The 16,959-nt window shown below is 47.3% G+C and overlaps 1 protein-coding gene across 2 annotated transcripts; it reads left to right on the top strand.

Annotated features, from left to right (window-relative positions):
• The first annotated feature begins 3,063 nt into the window (after positions 1-3,063).
• On the top strand, positions 3,064-15,917 carry TMEM26 (transmembrane protein 26). 2 transcript variants are annotated; one of them, XM_034435317.2, is made up of 6 exons: positions 3,064-3,759; positions 9,867-9,945; positions 11,689-11,787; positions 12,237-12,466; positions 13,213-13,289; positions 14,526-15,917. In XM_034435317.2, the coding sequence occupies exons 1-6, from the start codon at positions 3,293-3,295 to the stop codon at positions 14,933-14,935; spliced, it is 1,362 nt and encodes a 453-aa protein (XP_034291208.2). In that variant the 5' UTR covers positions 3,064-3,292; the 3' UTR covers positions 14,936-15,917. The 2 variants fall into 2 exon arrangements, with proteins under 2 accessions (XP_034291208.2, XP_034291209.2); XM_034435318.2 differs by having other exon boundaries at positions 3,123-3,759; positions 14,553-15,917.
• Positions 15,918-16,959: the final 1,042 nt, after the last annotated feature.

The following is a 16,959-nucleotide window of genomic DNA, read 5'->3' as shown; positions in this document are numbered from 1 at the left end:
GGGGTCAGAAGGACCTCAACACTCCTGAGGTAGCCATGTGTGAAACAGGGACAGGGAGTTGGGATGGGTGGGTCTCTACTATAACAGCTTTGCAGCACCAAAGGTGCCTCAGGGAGCATGGGAGCACGGACTGGGCTGCTGCCAGAGTTCCTTGAAGCAGCCGTTTCTCCTCAGTGCAGTGGTTTTGGAGATGTTCAGGGCTTCTGATTCTTGGAAACTTTGAGTCAGAAACTCTTCATAATCAGGATCCTTGAGAGACTTTCTGTTGGATTATCTGACAACTCCACAAGAAGGGCCGGTTGAGCAGGAATGGGAAGACTTGTTATATGTCAGAACTGATGGTGGCAAACCCAGGCAATCCTGGTTTGATCTTTGCCACCTCCGGATGCTCCTAGGAGAATGATGGTATCCAGGACTGTCCCGGGGACAGTCTTTTCATGGGGATCAGTCCAGGGGTGGGTTCTACTTACCTTTACTACCGGTTTGCAGCGGGGCTGTGCACACGTGCGAGCAAAGCAAGCGTGCACGCGTGGTCTTCTGTGCATGCGCAGAAGCATTTTGATGACATCGGGATCGGTGGGCAGAGCCTCCCGCCAGTTTTACTACCGGTTCTATAGAACCGGTGTGAACCGGGGGCAACCCACCACTGGATCAGTTGCAGGAAAACCTACCAGAAGTATGTTTCAGAGGACCTGAACTGACTGTAATTGATGTCCTTCTGTCTGGCAGCCTGCACTGCATGGCTCTGTGGTGTGGATGGAGGTTGGCCCTATCTACAGGAAAGTGGGAAGCCACCATGAAGCCACATCTTTGCTGCTACCAAGAAAATAATACCCCAGAAGGAAAGATTTATAAAACAATATAAATTATATATAAAGTAATGGGCTTTCTTTACTTTTATTGGATTATTTTTTTCTGGAGGGGAAGTGTTACAGCCAACGTCACATTTGCACATTGCTCAGCTGTGGTGGCTTCGTGCTGCTTCCTGGGACTTGGGGGGGGGAGGTGGGGGGGTTTATATCCGGATGGCCACATTCTCAAGCACAAAGGAGATGCCCTTAAAGCCTCCCCTGCTCTTGCTGCATTCAGTGGGGATGGAAATTCACTGCAAGCAGACTGATATTCAGTCATACATGGCTCTTGAGTTTTTTCTTAGAGAAAAAAAAATTGCCAGTTATTATTAGAATAATATGCTCTGCAATCCCACTCTGATTGTTATTAGAAGCAACTTCTGTTTAAAGGTGAAGGTAAAGGTTCCCCTCGCACATATGTGCTAGTCGTTCCTGACTCTAGGGGGCGGTGCTCAGCTCCGTTTCAAAGCCGAAGAGCCAGCGCTGTCCGAAGACGTCTCTGTGGTCATGTGGCCGGCATGACTCAATGTCAAAGGCGCACGGAACACTGTTCCCTTCCCACCAAAAGTGGTCCCTATATTTCTACTTCCATTTTTTACGTGTTTTCGAATTGCTAGGTTGGCAGAAGCTTGGACAAGTAATGGGAGCTCACCCTGTTACACGGCACTAGGGATTCAAACTGCTGACCTGTCGACCTTTTGACTGACAAGCTCAGTGTCTTAGCCACTGAGCCACTGCATCCCTTAGCTTCTGTTTAGAACAGTTTAATGGGGGCAGGAGAGAGGGAGAGAGAGGGGGAGGGGGGAGAGAGAGAGATATTAAGAGTATAATCTTGAAATGACATCTGGCTAACCCTTTGCAAAAAAGGCCTTTTACACATATTTTCCCAAGGGATACTTTTCTTCTCCAATATGCTGGGAGTTTCATAAGATTTTGCAGCTACTGGCCTCTCTGGCCAGAGCTATTTCTGCAAAAGTAGGAGGCACGGAGTGCAGACCAGCATCAAATGCATAAGTGCCCAGAGAAAACACACAGCTCCGAAACACTGCTTGGAACAGAAGGCCAGTGTGCTTCCAGATGGGGCAAGAGCTACGGACTGGCTCTCTCTTTTCCTCCTGGATTCTGGGTCTTTTCAGACAAGGATTTTATAGCTTTCCCAGAACAGTATGCAGATTGCCTCTGAATTGCGATGGTGGAGAACATTTTGGGGACTCCTTGGACCACAAGAAGAACAAATGATCCAATATTAGTAGAAATAAAACCAGGCTTTCAACTGGAAGCACTAACAATGAAGGCAAAAGCTTAGCTAATTTGGTCACATAATGCAAAGTCCTTGGCAAGAGCCGTGGTGGCCCAGTCGTTAGAATGAAGTACTGCAGGCTAATTCTGCTGACTGCCGACTGCCAGCAGTTCAGCAATTTGATCCTCACTGGCTCAAGGTTGACTCAGCCTTCCATCCTTCTGAGGCCTGTAAAATGAGGACCCCGATTGTTGGGAGTAATATGCTGACTCTGTAAACCACTGTAAAGTACTGCGAAGTTGTATATATAAATCTAAGTGGTGTTGCTTTTTCTATTGCTTGAAGGAATAGAGGATCCTTGAAAAAGAAGCTGACTGAAGATCAGAGGACCAGATACCATCACTGATGACACCAGCAAAATCTTGCAAGAATGCAAAGAAGTGACAGTTAATAGACAATTCTGATGAAATCATGTTCATCGGGTGATGAAGAACCAGAAGCCTCTGAAGAGGAGCCGATAAAAACAAGAAACCAGCAGGATCTCCCTTGCCAGAGATCTTAGCTGCAAGTTCTCCTCAAGTGTCTCACGACATATTGGATAGAAGGAAACGAACTTGTCTTCGTCATCAGACAGTTCCTATCAAGCCAGATGAGTTGACAAACAGGTTTTTCAGCTAGAAAACATAAATGACTTCTGGGGGTAGGATTTCAAGACAATTACCGAGAGGATTCTTGGAAGAACCAGCTTATTAAATATTAAATATCAAAGTTGTAAATTACTGTAGCAGCTTTATATAACTAAATTAAATTCAAACAACATCTAATTTTCTTGATCATTGACTGTAATCCTCCAGGAACATGTGTTATTAACTCAGCTACTAATAGTAGAGAAAGTGGAAGACTTGGAAAAAAAAAAGTTTGGGGATATTAAATTTTAATCCTCAGAAAATCTTCAAGTGGGAGTTGCAGCCCAGCCCTGACAGTTGGGGCGCAACAGCATTTTTCCAAACTTCTGCTGCACTAGCGGTCCCCTCCCCCACCTTCACTGCATGAAGCGTGGCTATCAAGAGCTGGTCCTCTGTGGAAGTGGCGTCTTCGCCTCGGGTTTCGGCACCGGCCAAAGCGAGGCGTGTTTGTGAGATTCCCGCCCCGCCTGCCTGTCCCAAGAGCGTCTGCCTGTCCCGTTGCCCTTTGCGAAGAGATGCGAAGCCCCCAAGGGAGTCCTGGCTGGCCGGGATGTTGCGTTGGGCGGGAGGCAGCCCCTCCCCAGCAGAGCCACAGCCCGCCAGACGGGGTGGGGACCTGGCCGCTCCTGGCGCGCTGGAGGGGCCGCGGGGAGCTCTCCCCCACCTCCGGCCGCCTGGCTCAGCTTGCCCTCCCCGCCGCGGCCTGTCCCCCTTTCAGGAAGTCCGGGGGAGGGAGGGAGGGGCGAGGAGGAGGCCGGGCTCTTCCGCGGGACCCTCCGCGGGCCGAGAGGATGGAGGCGATGGTGCTGCTGAACGCGCTGGCCACCCGGCTGCTCTTCGCCCTGCACGCGCTGCTGGGCGTGTGGCGGGTGGCGGAGGTGAAGAAGGAGCGCAAGTACTGGCTGCTGGCGCTGCTCAACCTCCTGCTGTGCCTGGAAACGGCGCTCACGCTCAAGCTGAAGCGGGGAAGAGGCTACAAATGGTGAGCCAGCGCTCCGCGTCCCGCCGGGGCTCCAGGGCTTCCTCTCCCTCCCTGCCTCCCTCCGGGGTTCTATTTAGTTCTATTTAGTTTGTCAAACATGTACGAGAAAAAAACATATAAATATATAAATTTATATAAATGTATAAACATATATAAGTTTCCGAGAGAGCAGCTGGCGCTGGCGCTTGGGTGACTTCTGCCTCCAGGAGGCCCTCGGGCCATTCAGTGGCGGACTAAGGCTCACTGGTGCCCTAAGCACTGGCAAATCTCGGTGCCCCCCTCCTTTGTGCATACTGTACAAATCTTCATTGGGTTTTCTTTCTTTCTCAACTTTGTGGTGCCCCCTTTGGGCCTGGTGCCCCAAGCACGTGCTTAGTCTCCTTAATGGTTAATACACCCCTGGGCCCATTTGTTTAAGCGCTCCGGCACAGTCCTGGTGCAGCTCTGGGTATACTGAACTCGGAGAAGACCCTGTCTGGGGGGGACCAACCTGTGACAAAAAGTTGTGTTTGTGACTAACAGCTTGTCCTTATGTTGGATCCCACTTTTGCTCTTAGAATAAAATGACTTGGTGGACTTTGGTAATCAGCCCACCCTTCCATCCCCCAGCTCCCAGCCCTCTCTCTGGTTGTGGAAGCTCAGTCTGTGACTGGACTTGTCTTGTCCCGGGATGGTGAGAAGCAGCAGGAGCTGAAAAGAGAGATGCCCTTTCAGCAGAACTGGGCTGTGGAGTGAGGTGGCTTCAGGCATCCGCTATTTGGCTTGCATTTAAAAAATGGATGGGTGGATGGATGAAGTGGATGGATGAGTGGATAAATGAATTGGTGAGTCACATGAAGGACCCTTATTTCAGATTATAATGGGAGCCTTGTTGGACGCCTCTAACAGAACAGTGGCTCAGTCAATTTCTCAGTTCAATCTACACGTAGCCCAAGATCCCATTGAAGGAGAAATGACAACACATTTATTAAACAAATTTCCCGGCAGATGATCAGATTGCAACCTTCTGCTGATCAGCATTTTTGCACTGAGAGGACATCAGCTTGGAGAGATCAGGGCTAAGTACTGAAGGCAATTTCAACCGCTCTTGACAATGTCCAGAAGAAGGAAAGCCAGTTTTAATTCACAGCTGCAAAGCCAACTCTGGAGACATCGACACGTCTGGTGACTCTCGGTAAAACTGGGCTGCTAAAACCAGGACAGGAAGAGGAAAAAGAGCAGTTGAAAAGTGTCCTGTTTTCCCCCAAATGGGGGAAGATTCTTGACTTCTGATCTCATCAGCATCAAGATGGGTTTGTCCTTCTTCTGAAACTCTGGTTTAAACTTTCAGCAGGGAAAAGGACCACGTCGTCTCTGCAAGGGGAAGAACAAAGGTGTCCTTTCAGGATGGGAGGCAGATGGTCTACACGGCTTCCTGTTTTCAAACTTATCCACCTCTTCATACTGAAAGGCTGCTCTTATACACGGAATGGCTATTTCTGTAGACCAGAGTTCTCCAAATTTACAAGACTGTGAAATGATAAATGAATCTCTTCCTCCCTGGGCCAGATAAAATGAATGAACGGGGCTCTGTTGGGATGAGAACTGAATGTATTATCTCCAGCTGATATCTCACAGGGGTCCTCCGTCTTTGCAGAACAGCCTTGGCCTGGGAAGAATGGACAGGGAGCAAAAGCCAACAGAGTTTTGAACATTCTCCCACTTTGCCTGGGCAGGCCTAATTAAACCTGAGCCTTGGTGGCGCAGCAGACTAAAGTGCTGTTAAGTAACACCAGCTGCCTGCAATTACTGCAAGTTCAAATCTCACCAGGCTCAAGGTTGACTCAGCCTTCCATCCTTCCGAGGTAGGTAAAATGAGGACCCGGATTGTGGGAGCAATAAGCTGACTTTGTATAAAAAAGAACACCGCTTAGGGGGGGCCAAAAGCCCTATTAAGCAGGTATATACAAAAGTATGAAGGCTATTGCTTAACGCATTGTAAGCCGTCCTGAGTCTCCGGAGAAGGGCGGCATATAAATTGAACCAATAAATAAATAAATAAATAAACTTGTCCCAACTTGTCCCACCTGTGCTCTAGACCAGTCCATTGGGTAGACATGCCAAGGGTATCCATGCCTTTGCCTTGTACCTGCATCGCACAAAAGTCATCTCCAACAGGTGTTCCTTGTTATCTACAGATTTTCCTTGGTTTTGTCAGTATCCAATTCAAGAGCAGAGTTGAGAAAGTCTTATGGTGATTCTGCTGATAGAGCTCCTGGGTAAAATCCTACCCCTGTCTTCTCTGTGATCAAGGAGACTGAAGGAGCAACTCTGCTTAATGGAAGGGATCCATTTCTTCTCTCCCCCTCCCAGATCGAGTGCCTCTGCTTTAGGGAGAGAGGCCCAAGTGTGAGCACGATGGGGAGCCTTCAGAGAGGCCCTCAACCTTTTTGTGACTGTCCTTTGAGCAGCAACTCAGTCACCCATCTCAGGAACTTCATGCTTCTGATGAAAAATGGACCCTTCAGTGCATTTTTCTCCATTTCTCTCACTGGTCATGCAGGTTCATTTCAAAACTTCAGTCCACAGCATCAAACTGCCTATCCACCAAGAAACCTTTGAATTCCAACCACGTGCACCGGTATCTTCTATTCCTTCTGTTTGACAATGTATTCTACTCTTTTGTTTGAGAAAAGGTTCAGAGTTCTTGGATTCATATCTTGATTGACTTCTTTGAAGTTTAAATTCAATCTGTTCCAATAAACAGTTAAGTACTTAAGTATCATCTACCAATTATTCAACTATTAAATGGATGGCTTTGAACTATGCTTGAAAAATCATTATCTTGGACAACTAGAAGAATCCATGTTCAGTACCAGATGGTGCAAAGCCAAGCTGTTCAGTGGAAGTTAAAGCTGGGATATTTTGGACACAGAATTTTATTCATTCATTCAATCAATGTATTTATTTATTAAACAAATTTACATAGTCACTCATCTCCTCCCCCCAAAGGGGGGGTCAGGATGCCACACTATAGCCAATATAAAACTGATAAAAATCTAAAAAGTCTCAGTAATAAATAACATAACAACAAAAATACCGATCCTGGGTGGAGAGAGGATAAAAATGGTTCTCTCAGCATGGACCTTTCCGACAAATCTCCTGTTGGTTGAGTGTTGCATGATGATGGTTGAGGCTCACAACAATGCAAAGGTGAGAATCATTGGCCAAGATGCTTGGTGAATTCAGAGGCAGTCAAGAAAGAGGCTGGGAAGAACAAGGTGACCAGACAGTCTGCCTAGGGACAAGCAGGGGCTCCCAAGCACTCAGGATGCTGTTAAATAGTTTTGACAAAGTCCTAAGTCAGAAATGACTCAATGACTGAACATCAAGCAGGAGGCCTTTGAATTGGATCTCCTCTGCAAAATACCATTTTGTATAACTTACAGTCATGGCTGAAGGGTCACCTGAGGCACAGAGGTCTGGATATGGATCACTGGTCAGCAGTTGTCACCCAAAGAAAGAGGTTCTTTCCATACCCGTCTCAGCCATCTTGGAAGCGGGGGGTACCCAAAAGTCTAGGAAAACATCCTTGTCTGTCCTCCCTCCCTCCCTCCCTCCCTCCCTCCCTCCCTCCCTCCCTCCCTTCCTTCCTTCCTTCCTTCCTTTCTTCCTTTCTTTCTCTTTCTTTCTTTCTTTCTTTCTCTTTTTTCTCTTTCTTTCTTTCTCTCCCTCCCTCCCTCCCTCCGTCCCTCCCTCCCCCCTCTCTCTTTCTTTTTGTAAAAGCAATTCCTGTCCTTTCGGATGCAGCCTGGCTTTCATCCTTCCGCCACTGACTGGTGTCGCTCCATCATGGACCACTCTTTTCCTTGTGGCCCTTTCTTCCTTCTCTGCACCCTCTAACTTCGCTGCTAAATTATACTTTTAAACATGACCGAAAGGGGAATCATTGCAGCAGCTGATAATTACTTAACTTGATAATTATTGGGCTTGCTATTTCCTATAGTGGCCTCCTGGAGTCCCAATTGATACCAGTCATGGGTATCCATGAAACTGGGCCAATGGGAGGCATGTGACTTCATGACATCATTGTGCCATGTCATTTGTGCAATCAGGGATGTCATATCATTGGGGCTCCTTGATTCCTAAGCAGAGGGTTGGACTAGAAGACCTCCAAGGTCCCTTCCAATTCTATTATTCTGTTTATTCCTGCTGATCACATGGACTCACCCTGCTGTTTTCCTGGGATCAGTATTTCTTCCAGAGTATTTCTTTAGATCCCTATTGAAACTTCCCCTTCCAACCGTCTTGCTTGGCTCTCTGAGGCCCCCAAGGCCAGTTGATGACGTAGTTTCTCTACGTCAGAGGTCCTCAAACTTGGCAGCTTTAAGACTTGTGGACATCAACTCCCAGAATTCTCCAGCCAGCACAGCAAGTTTGAAGACCTCTGCTCTACGTGCCTCCTCTTCCCCACTCAGCACTTCACAGAAATATAAAATGACCATGATGATGTTATTTCTTAATAAAAAGGCTGGAAGGTGGTATTACAGTCACTTTTAATGAGGATCCTGGAAGGAGGAAGGCAGAGCTCAGCCAAGAATGTTTTCACAAGGCACCTCCTCCTCCCCCTCCCCCCCCGAAGATGCAGCGAGAGAAGAGAAGCCCGTTGGTGAAAGACGCCTGTTTAGATCAGCTTCGCTCGCAGCCAGCTGGACCAAGTTGAGGAGGCAGGAACCCTGGTGGGACTCAGCATGCAGGGCAGCCTCCCTTGTGCAGCTTGCTTCCCCACCACCTCCACAATCTTCCCTGATTCCACACCTGACTTATGTTCCAGATGCCAGATGGAAGCATGTCAATTCTGGGAGTTGAAGTCCACAAGTCTTAAAGCTGCCAAATTTGAAGACCTTTGATGTAGAGAGTTGTAAGTTTTCCTCCTCCTTTTCATCTTCTCCTCTTTCTTGCTTTTCTAGAAAAGAGGAAGGTTGAGGAATCCCACAAATAAAAGCCCTGGGGTCCTTCCAACAGGGGATCCCAAACTTTTGAAACCACAAGTTGCAATCTTGGGAGTCCCTATGTTGCCTCTCACTCCTCAGCAGCCTTCCCCCAACCCTTGGATCAGCCCCTTCCTACAATGCAACTAGGGAGCCAACTTGCTTTTGGTTCCTCTGATTCTTGTCTTCTGGAGACCCAGAAAGGATCCTGTCTCACTCGAGTTCTAAGAACGGGCAGGCCTACTACTTTGTAAGGCAAGTGAGGGGGCATTTGCCCAGTCTAAACTCTGCCTCCCGTTGCAGAAGTTGAGGACCTTGGAAGCAATGCAGAAGCCAGGGAGAGGGAGCAGTGGATTTTCTCTGCCCTCCGTTCCTTAGGCCAATGGTCCCCAAAGGGTTTGGGTGGTCAACGTCTTTGTGGTTTCAATTGCAGGCTGTGGAAGAGGTGGGGGTCAATTACCCAGAGCCCAGGGGTGAAATCCAGCAGGTTCTGACAGGTTCTGGAGAACCGGTAGCGGAAATTTTGAGCAGTTCAGAGACCCGGCAAATACCACCTCTGGCTGGTCCCAGAGTGGGGTGGGAATGGAGATTTTGCAGTATCCTTCCCCTGGAGTGGGGTGGGAATGGGGATTTTGCAGTAGCCTTCCCCTGCCACGCCCACCAAGCCATGCCCACCAAGCCACGCCCACAGAACCGGTAGTAAAAGAAATTGAATTTTACCACTGCCACAGCCCATTTCCAGCTGACAAAGTGGCCCCACAGCTCCATTCAAAAAGCCCACCATCAGCCCCATTGCAGCTTCCTCTCTTCCCTGCAAGGGTACCGTGGCCTTTTCTTCCGAGAAAAACATGGAACAGCCATTTATTTTCTAAGCAAGCTTGTGGGTCCTCTGGAAAGTCTCAAGATTTTACAGGCAGTCTCTGCTCCTGCCCCTTTGCTGCCTGCCTATTTCCAAGAGAAGCTTTGTAAAAATTCAGCTTGGTGGTGGGAAATCTAGTGGGCACCAGCTGTGGGCATACGAATGTCCACACCCACCCCAGGGCATCGGTGATCCCGCTTATTCCTTCAATGTTTCGACAGAGAATTCTGTAATGGTTTCTCAGGGTGCTCAACCCAACGCTTTTTGTCCTTTCTCAGGTTTTCACCGCCGATCTTTGTCTATCTCATCAACATAGTGCCCTCATTGTGGATTCTGGAACTTCAGCCTAAAAACCAGGTACCAGTTTTGTGGTTTTTTTACGTGGTTTCATGACGGAGAAGGAGGGAAGCTGTTTCCTTGGGGAAAGAAAACCAAGTTGCCTGGAGGCCAGTTTGGGCCCCGGTTACTGTATTTTTGTACCCCGAATTCAAGAAGGAGCTTCTTCTGGGTTTTCTGCCTGAGGTATAAAATCGTTTTGGTTTAGGCAATGATACAACACTGACTTCTCTTGATGCACCTTGAAGGACGTGAGTCGCAAACTCTCCACGTGAGCCCAGTGGCTGAATAAATGCCACCAAGAAAGAGGGATGATGCAGATGTGGTTAATTTGTGCGATGGTTCTAGTTGCACAATCCAGTTTTTGTTAGACTGGATGGTTCTTTTTTAGTTGCTTTCTTAGACACAGCCTTGGTTCTAAAAGTTGCATAAATGTATCCAGATATATCATCTTGGTTCCTCCCCCGCCCACCCTCCATGAGAGAAACATGTTTGGCATCAGCAGTTGCAAAAAACTTCTTTTCTCACACAGAATGGATTGAAAAGTGTAGCAAGCTAGGAAGACTTCGGCCTTCCTTGTAGCAGCTCCTCCATCTCACGTGAGAGTTCAGCAAGTAACAGTAACAGAGTTGGAGGTCATCTAGTCCAACCTCCTGCTCACCTGTACTGGGGATTCGCACCGCTGAACTGCCAACCTTTCTGATCGACAAGCTCAGTGCCTTAGCCACTGAGCCACCTAGTCAGGCTGTGTCAGGCACGTGAGATGCTCATGCACTGTCCCTTGTTAGATTACCATTAAAGGGGGCATTTTGTGTTTCATTTGCATTTCTCCTCCTGCTGTTTCGTTACACACGACCAATACCAATTACATGTACGTCCCCGGGTCACGGCTCATTGGCATTTCACGTTCAACACAGCAGTTGCATCAAAGTAGGTCTGTGTAATTGTGTAACATTAGTGTAAGATTCTGACCAATTCACTGAAGCCACACCAAGAGGAGAATTATGGCCCAGTCCAGAGATTGTCCTGTCGTTTCCCCTGTGCTACATCTTCCTTGCATAAGGGAGCCACGGGCAGCCTCGCCATGCGAGTCCTGCGCGCAGAGCAGCAAAATGCTTTCAGTTCAGTGGCATTCAGTCCCAAGCAGAGGCACAGCTTAAGCCAGGGGTGTCAGACTTGATTTCATTGAGGGCTGCATCAGGGTTGTGTTTGGCCTCAGGGGGCGTGGGTGGGTGTGGCCAGAGTGGGTGTGGTCTGCTCAATGTCACTCATGTCGTGGGCGCCTGTGGTGGCCCAAGTGCTCTGCCAGTGAAAATGGGCTTCCAAGCTCCGTTTCCAGCTACCACAACCTCCTGCAACCCTCTGCCGGTGAAAACTGAGCTCGGGAGGGCCGCATGCATCAAAGGAAAAACCCATGGAGATCCAGCTGACCTATAAGATCTCCTGCCTTGAGCAGTGGGTTGGACTAGAAGACCTCCAAGGTCCCTCCCAGCCCTATGATTCTATGACTTCTTTCTCACGTAAAGGGAATGGGGGAGTGCTCTTCAGTGGGTCTGGGCTGATTTGAACAGCTTCTCCCTGGATTCTCACTGCATCTTCTTCCTCGCTAGACTCCCTCACTGCTTTAACCCCATACGGATTGTCCAGAGCCAGGGGCCACCTCCAAGGCTTTGGGGAGCCAGTGAACTGACAAGGGGGAACCTTTGGGGTCCTTCCACTTCCGGTCTATGCAGGACCAGAGCTGAAGCTGGGTTTTTATTGCAGCTTTGCCCCAATGAATATGAGCAGCTGGTGAAGAACCACAGTGAACAAGTCAGACCCATTTACAGAAATGAGACTGCAGCAAACAACATAATGGAAAAGGTAAGTGTTGAGGTGGTGGTTGATATCTCATCATCACAATTTGGATTATTTGAATTAAAATGTATTTCCACAACAACAACAGCCTTGGGGGTGCAGCAAGGAAACAGAATTACACCAGTGTGGTCCCAAAGATACTAGTACATTATGCGTGGGCACAAGGAGCACTGAAATGATAAATACCTTTTCCAATAAAAGTAAAACCAAATCCAGGAGAGCCAGGAGTGTAAGATGTAATAGATAATTTCTGCTGGCAGTTGGGGGAGATGGGAAGGGACTCTCCTGGATTCTGTGCAAAGGGTCTGCTCAGTCCTCAACACCCCCCACGCCCCCCAGGTGTGCAAGGTGAGCAAGAGCAGATCTTGAACCAGAAGCTCTTTCTCCAAAGAAACCCTCTTCCCTGCCACCTCTGGCTTCGCTTTTCTGCTTTCTGACCTTTGCCTTTGCTGCAGCTGCAACAGGCCCAGGAGTTTGTCAGCACGCTCTCCAAAATGTGTGAGCCCATCTGGACGCTGAGCCTCCACCAGACCTTCCTGCTGCTCCTCATCCTGGGCCGCTGGCTGCTTCCCATCGGTGGGGAGATCACCAGGGACCAGCTGTCTCAGTTGCTGCTGCTCTTCGTGGGCACCGCCGCAGACATCCTGGAGTTCACCAGTGAAACCCTGGAAATAGAGAACGTCCGGTAGGGCTCAGGTGCTCTCAGCCCTGCAGCTGCACCCACAACAGAGAAGGCAGCCTGTCCTTCCACCCGTCTATCATTCTGTCTGCCTGTTTGCCCACCCATCTGTCTGTCTCTCCAACTGTCGCCCGTTGCCCCACCCTCAGAGTTTCCTTATAAGGTGCAATACTTGTGAATCAACCAGAATGATGGGGTGGTGAATTTAACTGTTTCAAAGGCTTATAAAACTTTGAACATGAGAACCAACAGGCTGAATAAGGGAAGATGAAATCTTCATTCTTATTAAAAAGCAATGGTATTTGTCTATGACTCTCAAATGAAATTTACTGGCATTTAGCTCTTCTTAGCTCTAGTCGAAGTGGGTGATGCCTCACCTTTTTCAAAAAGTGGTGCCATAAAACTGGTTTTAACTCATTTAAATGTGTATATATATTCAAGGCAATAAAACAAGTTATAATACGGAGAGTTCTAAAGATAGAGATAATTTATTCTCCAAAAGATGGGAAGTTTCATTTTCTGAAGTTTGGTTTGCTATTATAAAATTGATTGGTACAGTAAAATAATTTTAACCTTATTTCCTTCACCCTGTTTCATTATTTCTAACCTACAATATTCCTCACTCCCATTTTATAAATTATAGAAACTAATTGTAGGTTTCCATTGTTGGAGACCTCCTTACTCTAATCAATGTGTCTGGCCTGATTATGTCAGTGCCTTGTTTCTAAAATGCCTGCCTATCCTTTTCCCAGGAACAAAGATGCTCTGGTGTATGCAATCCTAGCCGTGTGGACTTGGAGCATGTTGCAATTCCCTCTGGATCTAGCAGGTTGGTCCTGTCAATGTTTCCCCAGGATTGTGCTCAGATGCATAAGATGCTCCATTCCTCCTCCCTGGAAGATGCTTCAACTGGCTTTCTTTGGGCTGGTCCCTCTAGGGTGAAACCATGGAAAGGCAAGTCAGAAGGCCAAGATTCAAGAGGCTGAAATGTCTTATCAGGAAATAGATCCATCTTTAACTATAAATAGGTAGATAGATAGATAGATAGATAGATAGATAGATAGATAGATAGATAGATAGATGATGGATGGATGGATAGATAGATAGATAGATAGATAGATAGATAGATAGATGATGGATGGATGGATGGATGGATAGACAGATGATAGATAGAAGATGGATGGAAGGATAGATGATGGATGGATGGATGGATAGATAGATAGATAGATGATAGATGATGGATGGATGGATGGATAGATGATAGATGGATGGATGGATAGATAGATGATGGATGGATGGATGGATGGATAGATAGATAGATGATAGATGATAGATGATAGATGATAGATGATAGATGATAGATGATGGATGGATGGATGGATGGATAGATGGATAGATGGATAGATGGATGGATGGATGGATAGATGGATGGATGGATGGATAGATAGATGGATGGATAGATATATAGATGATGGATGGATGGATGGATAGATGGATAGATGATAGATGGATGGATGGATAGATAGATATATAGATGATGGATGGATGGATGGATAGATGAATAGATGATAGATGGATGGATGGATGGATGGATGGATAGATAGATAAATCAATAGATGGATGAATGGATGGGTAGATATAGATAAAAATAAACAGATGATTGATTTACTTAGGAAATGCTGACCATGTGCATACGAAGTTCTAGATGCTCATTAGATGTTCTAATTTGTAAGTTACGGTTTATAAGTCATCACAATGTGAACAGAAACTAAGTAAAGCTTGTGGTTTAGTCAGAAAGCCACAATTCAAAGAACGAACCATGCCACAGGCTAAGCCTGGCTTAGAAACTGCTGCTGTGTCTGACAACTTTGTCTTTGGATGATTTATGACATGGGTTTCAACCTCCTGAAAGAAATGCCCTTCTTTCTTTCTTTCTTTCTTTCTTTCTTTCTTTCTTTCTTTCTTTCTTTCTTTCTTTCTTTCTTTCTTTCTTTCTTTCTTTCTTTTTTCCTTCCTTCCTTCCTTCCTTCCTTCCTTCCTTCCTTCCTTCCTTCCTTCCTTCTAGTGCAACATCTCAACTGTGATCGAGCAGCTTCGTCCACCAAAGTTTTTCACCTGCTCCTCTGCAGACACAGTGCTGACCTGTGGAACATCGGCATCAGCCTGTTCATCCAAGACGGCCCTTTCCTTGTGGTGCGCCTCATCCTGATGGGCTACTTTCAAGTGCTGAATCAGATGCTCGTGTTTTTTGCGGCCAAGAATATTTTGATCGTGATGTTGCAGCTCTACCGCCTTGTGGTGCTATCGCTCGACTTCCATGCCTCCCTCCAGCACAGGGCAAAAAGCCAGAAAGGAGCCACTTCCTGCTGCCCCTGTGAGCCCAGCTCCATCAGCCTCCCATCCAATGGCCTGCTGGACGGAGGCGACTCTACTGGCCTGGAGGAGACCTTCCCAGACTCAGCGGAGTGCTTGTGAGGGAAGGTGTCTTCTGCCCCAGGACCAGCCCTTCCCTCCGGGGGCCATGATCGAATGGGCTGGCCTTGGCAAGCAGCCTCTTTTTCCACTGGGAGACAAGGGTCCCATCCTAGCAACAAAGGGGAGACATTTGAGATAGGAGAGAACAAAATCCATTCTATTGGTTGGGTGGATTGATTGACATGGTATCCACGGTATTTATCCATTGTCTATCTGATGGGACTCAGCTGAGGTAGTTTTGTGGTTGGTTCTTCTTGTTTTTCTTTTGTTTTAATGTGTGACATTTGCAGACTCCATGGTTGCCTTCAGAGCCCTGCCGTAGCAGAATCTTTACCTGAAATTCAGGTAGTGATTTCAGGTCTAGTGATTACAGGCCATTTTTCTCCTGGTTCTATTTTATTTTACACTAGTATCAGTGGTGGGTTCCTACCGGTTTGCCCCTGATTGGGCAAACTGGGAGGCTCCACCCACCCGGACGTCTCTGCGGATGTGTGAGCACGCCCATGTGCCCGCGAGCAAACTGGTAGTGACCGAAATTGAAACCCACTACTGACTAGCATCGAGTTTGATGTAACCTTGTCCCAGCTCACCCAAGTCTACCCTGTTTACATGACCTCTTTTCCACAAAGCAATGGGCCGCCTTCCACTGATCCAGGTACGGTGGGATTTTTCTGGGAGAGGGAAAAAAAATCCAGGTGGGCGTGGCCTGTTTTAAGACGACATGGTTGGGAGATCTACTCAGAAATGTTGTATTAGCTTATCAAAGGCTGGCATGCATAGAGTAACTTTGTTATTATTTACAGGGAAAAATGTGTTCAAAGTCTTGTTATTACTGAATTCAGTTTTGATATGGTATACGTGATTATTTCTTCTCTTTTGTTTCTGAATGTTGATATCTTTGGTTACTGTGAGCACAATTCTTAATGCAAATAGAGGAGATGTTTTTTTTAATAAACCAGGAGATTTGTATTTGCTTAAGAAACGTTTATCTGGCAGTGTCCTTGTTGATCTCTCTGCTCCCCCACCCCCCTTATCTTCATGGCTTCTTCCCCTCCACTAACTTACCTCTGATTTGAGGGGGTGGTGGAACCACTGACCTTAAGAGAAGAGGAGAGAAGTTCTCCTGACCTCTGAACTTGATGGCTACCCCCCCTCCTCCTCCTCCATTTCCAGCTGTTGGGGCCCCAACAAACAACCCAAGTCTCGCATTCACTCTGGGCTCTTCCAGAGTGCTGTGTTAATGTCATTCATGATGTGCACCAATTACGCCCTTTCTCTTAGCCACTCATTCCCTGGTCGCATGGATTACTGCAATGCGCTTTGCATGGGGCTACCCTTTTAAAAGCATCTGGAAGCGGCATCTGGTGTAGAATACTTGGATTGGTGAGATGCGTCCCTCTCCAGGGGTGATGGCATTTCCCTGCAGGAGGCCAGTCCCAGGTCCTGAAGGCAGGAAGAGGTGCTGTGGCAGTGTCTCCCACCCTCGTGGGGTGCTGGGGGAGGGGGCAAATCAGATGCATAAAATCACTGAATCCAAGTCAGCGGCAGGATCTTTCCAGGGAACAGGATTAAAGATGGCATTCAAATCCCTGGCCTAGGCCTTCATTTTAGTGCTGAGTGAGGAACATGCAATCAGCAACAGAACAAAGTTTTCTGAAGAAACACACAAAAGGGGCTCAGTTTGTTTTACGGACTCATCAAATTTAAAACCAAGAAGACAGAATTGTCCCTATATCTGGAGAGAACAGGCCGACGAAAGAGGGTGGCCTGGAGGACAGCCTCTGGCCATTTGCCAGAAATGACTGCGCCCGACTCTGGGGTGAATTTTTATCCACCTAGTCAATAAGAAATGAATCGTTACTATGGCAATTCTGAGATTGTGAGTGTCGCGTTGCAGTGCAGTGCATTCATCAAAGGCAGCTCTGCTTTCTACATATGAGGCACTGCTGCGTAGGTGCAATGGTGATGGGGAATTATGGGAAAATGGGCCAAGGGTGAGGTGATAAAGGCCATTGGGAGAAGAG

The sequence above is a fragment of the Pantherophis guttatus genome, chromosome 6, assembly GCF_059756535.1.
Source record: "Pantherophis guttatus breed Tessera chromosome 6, ASM5975653v1, whole genome shotgun sequence".
NCBI lineage: Eukaryota > Metazoa > Chordata > Lepidosauria > Squamata > Colubridae > Pantherophis > Pantherophis guttatus.
This window is presented reverse-complemented; position numbering and strand designations above follow the sequence as displayed.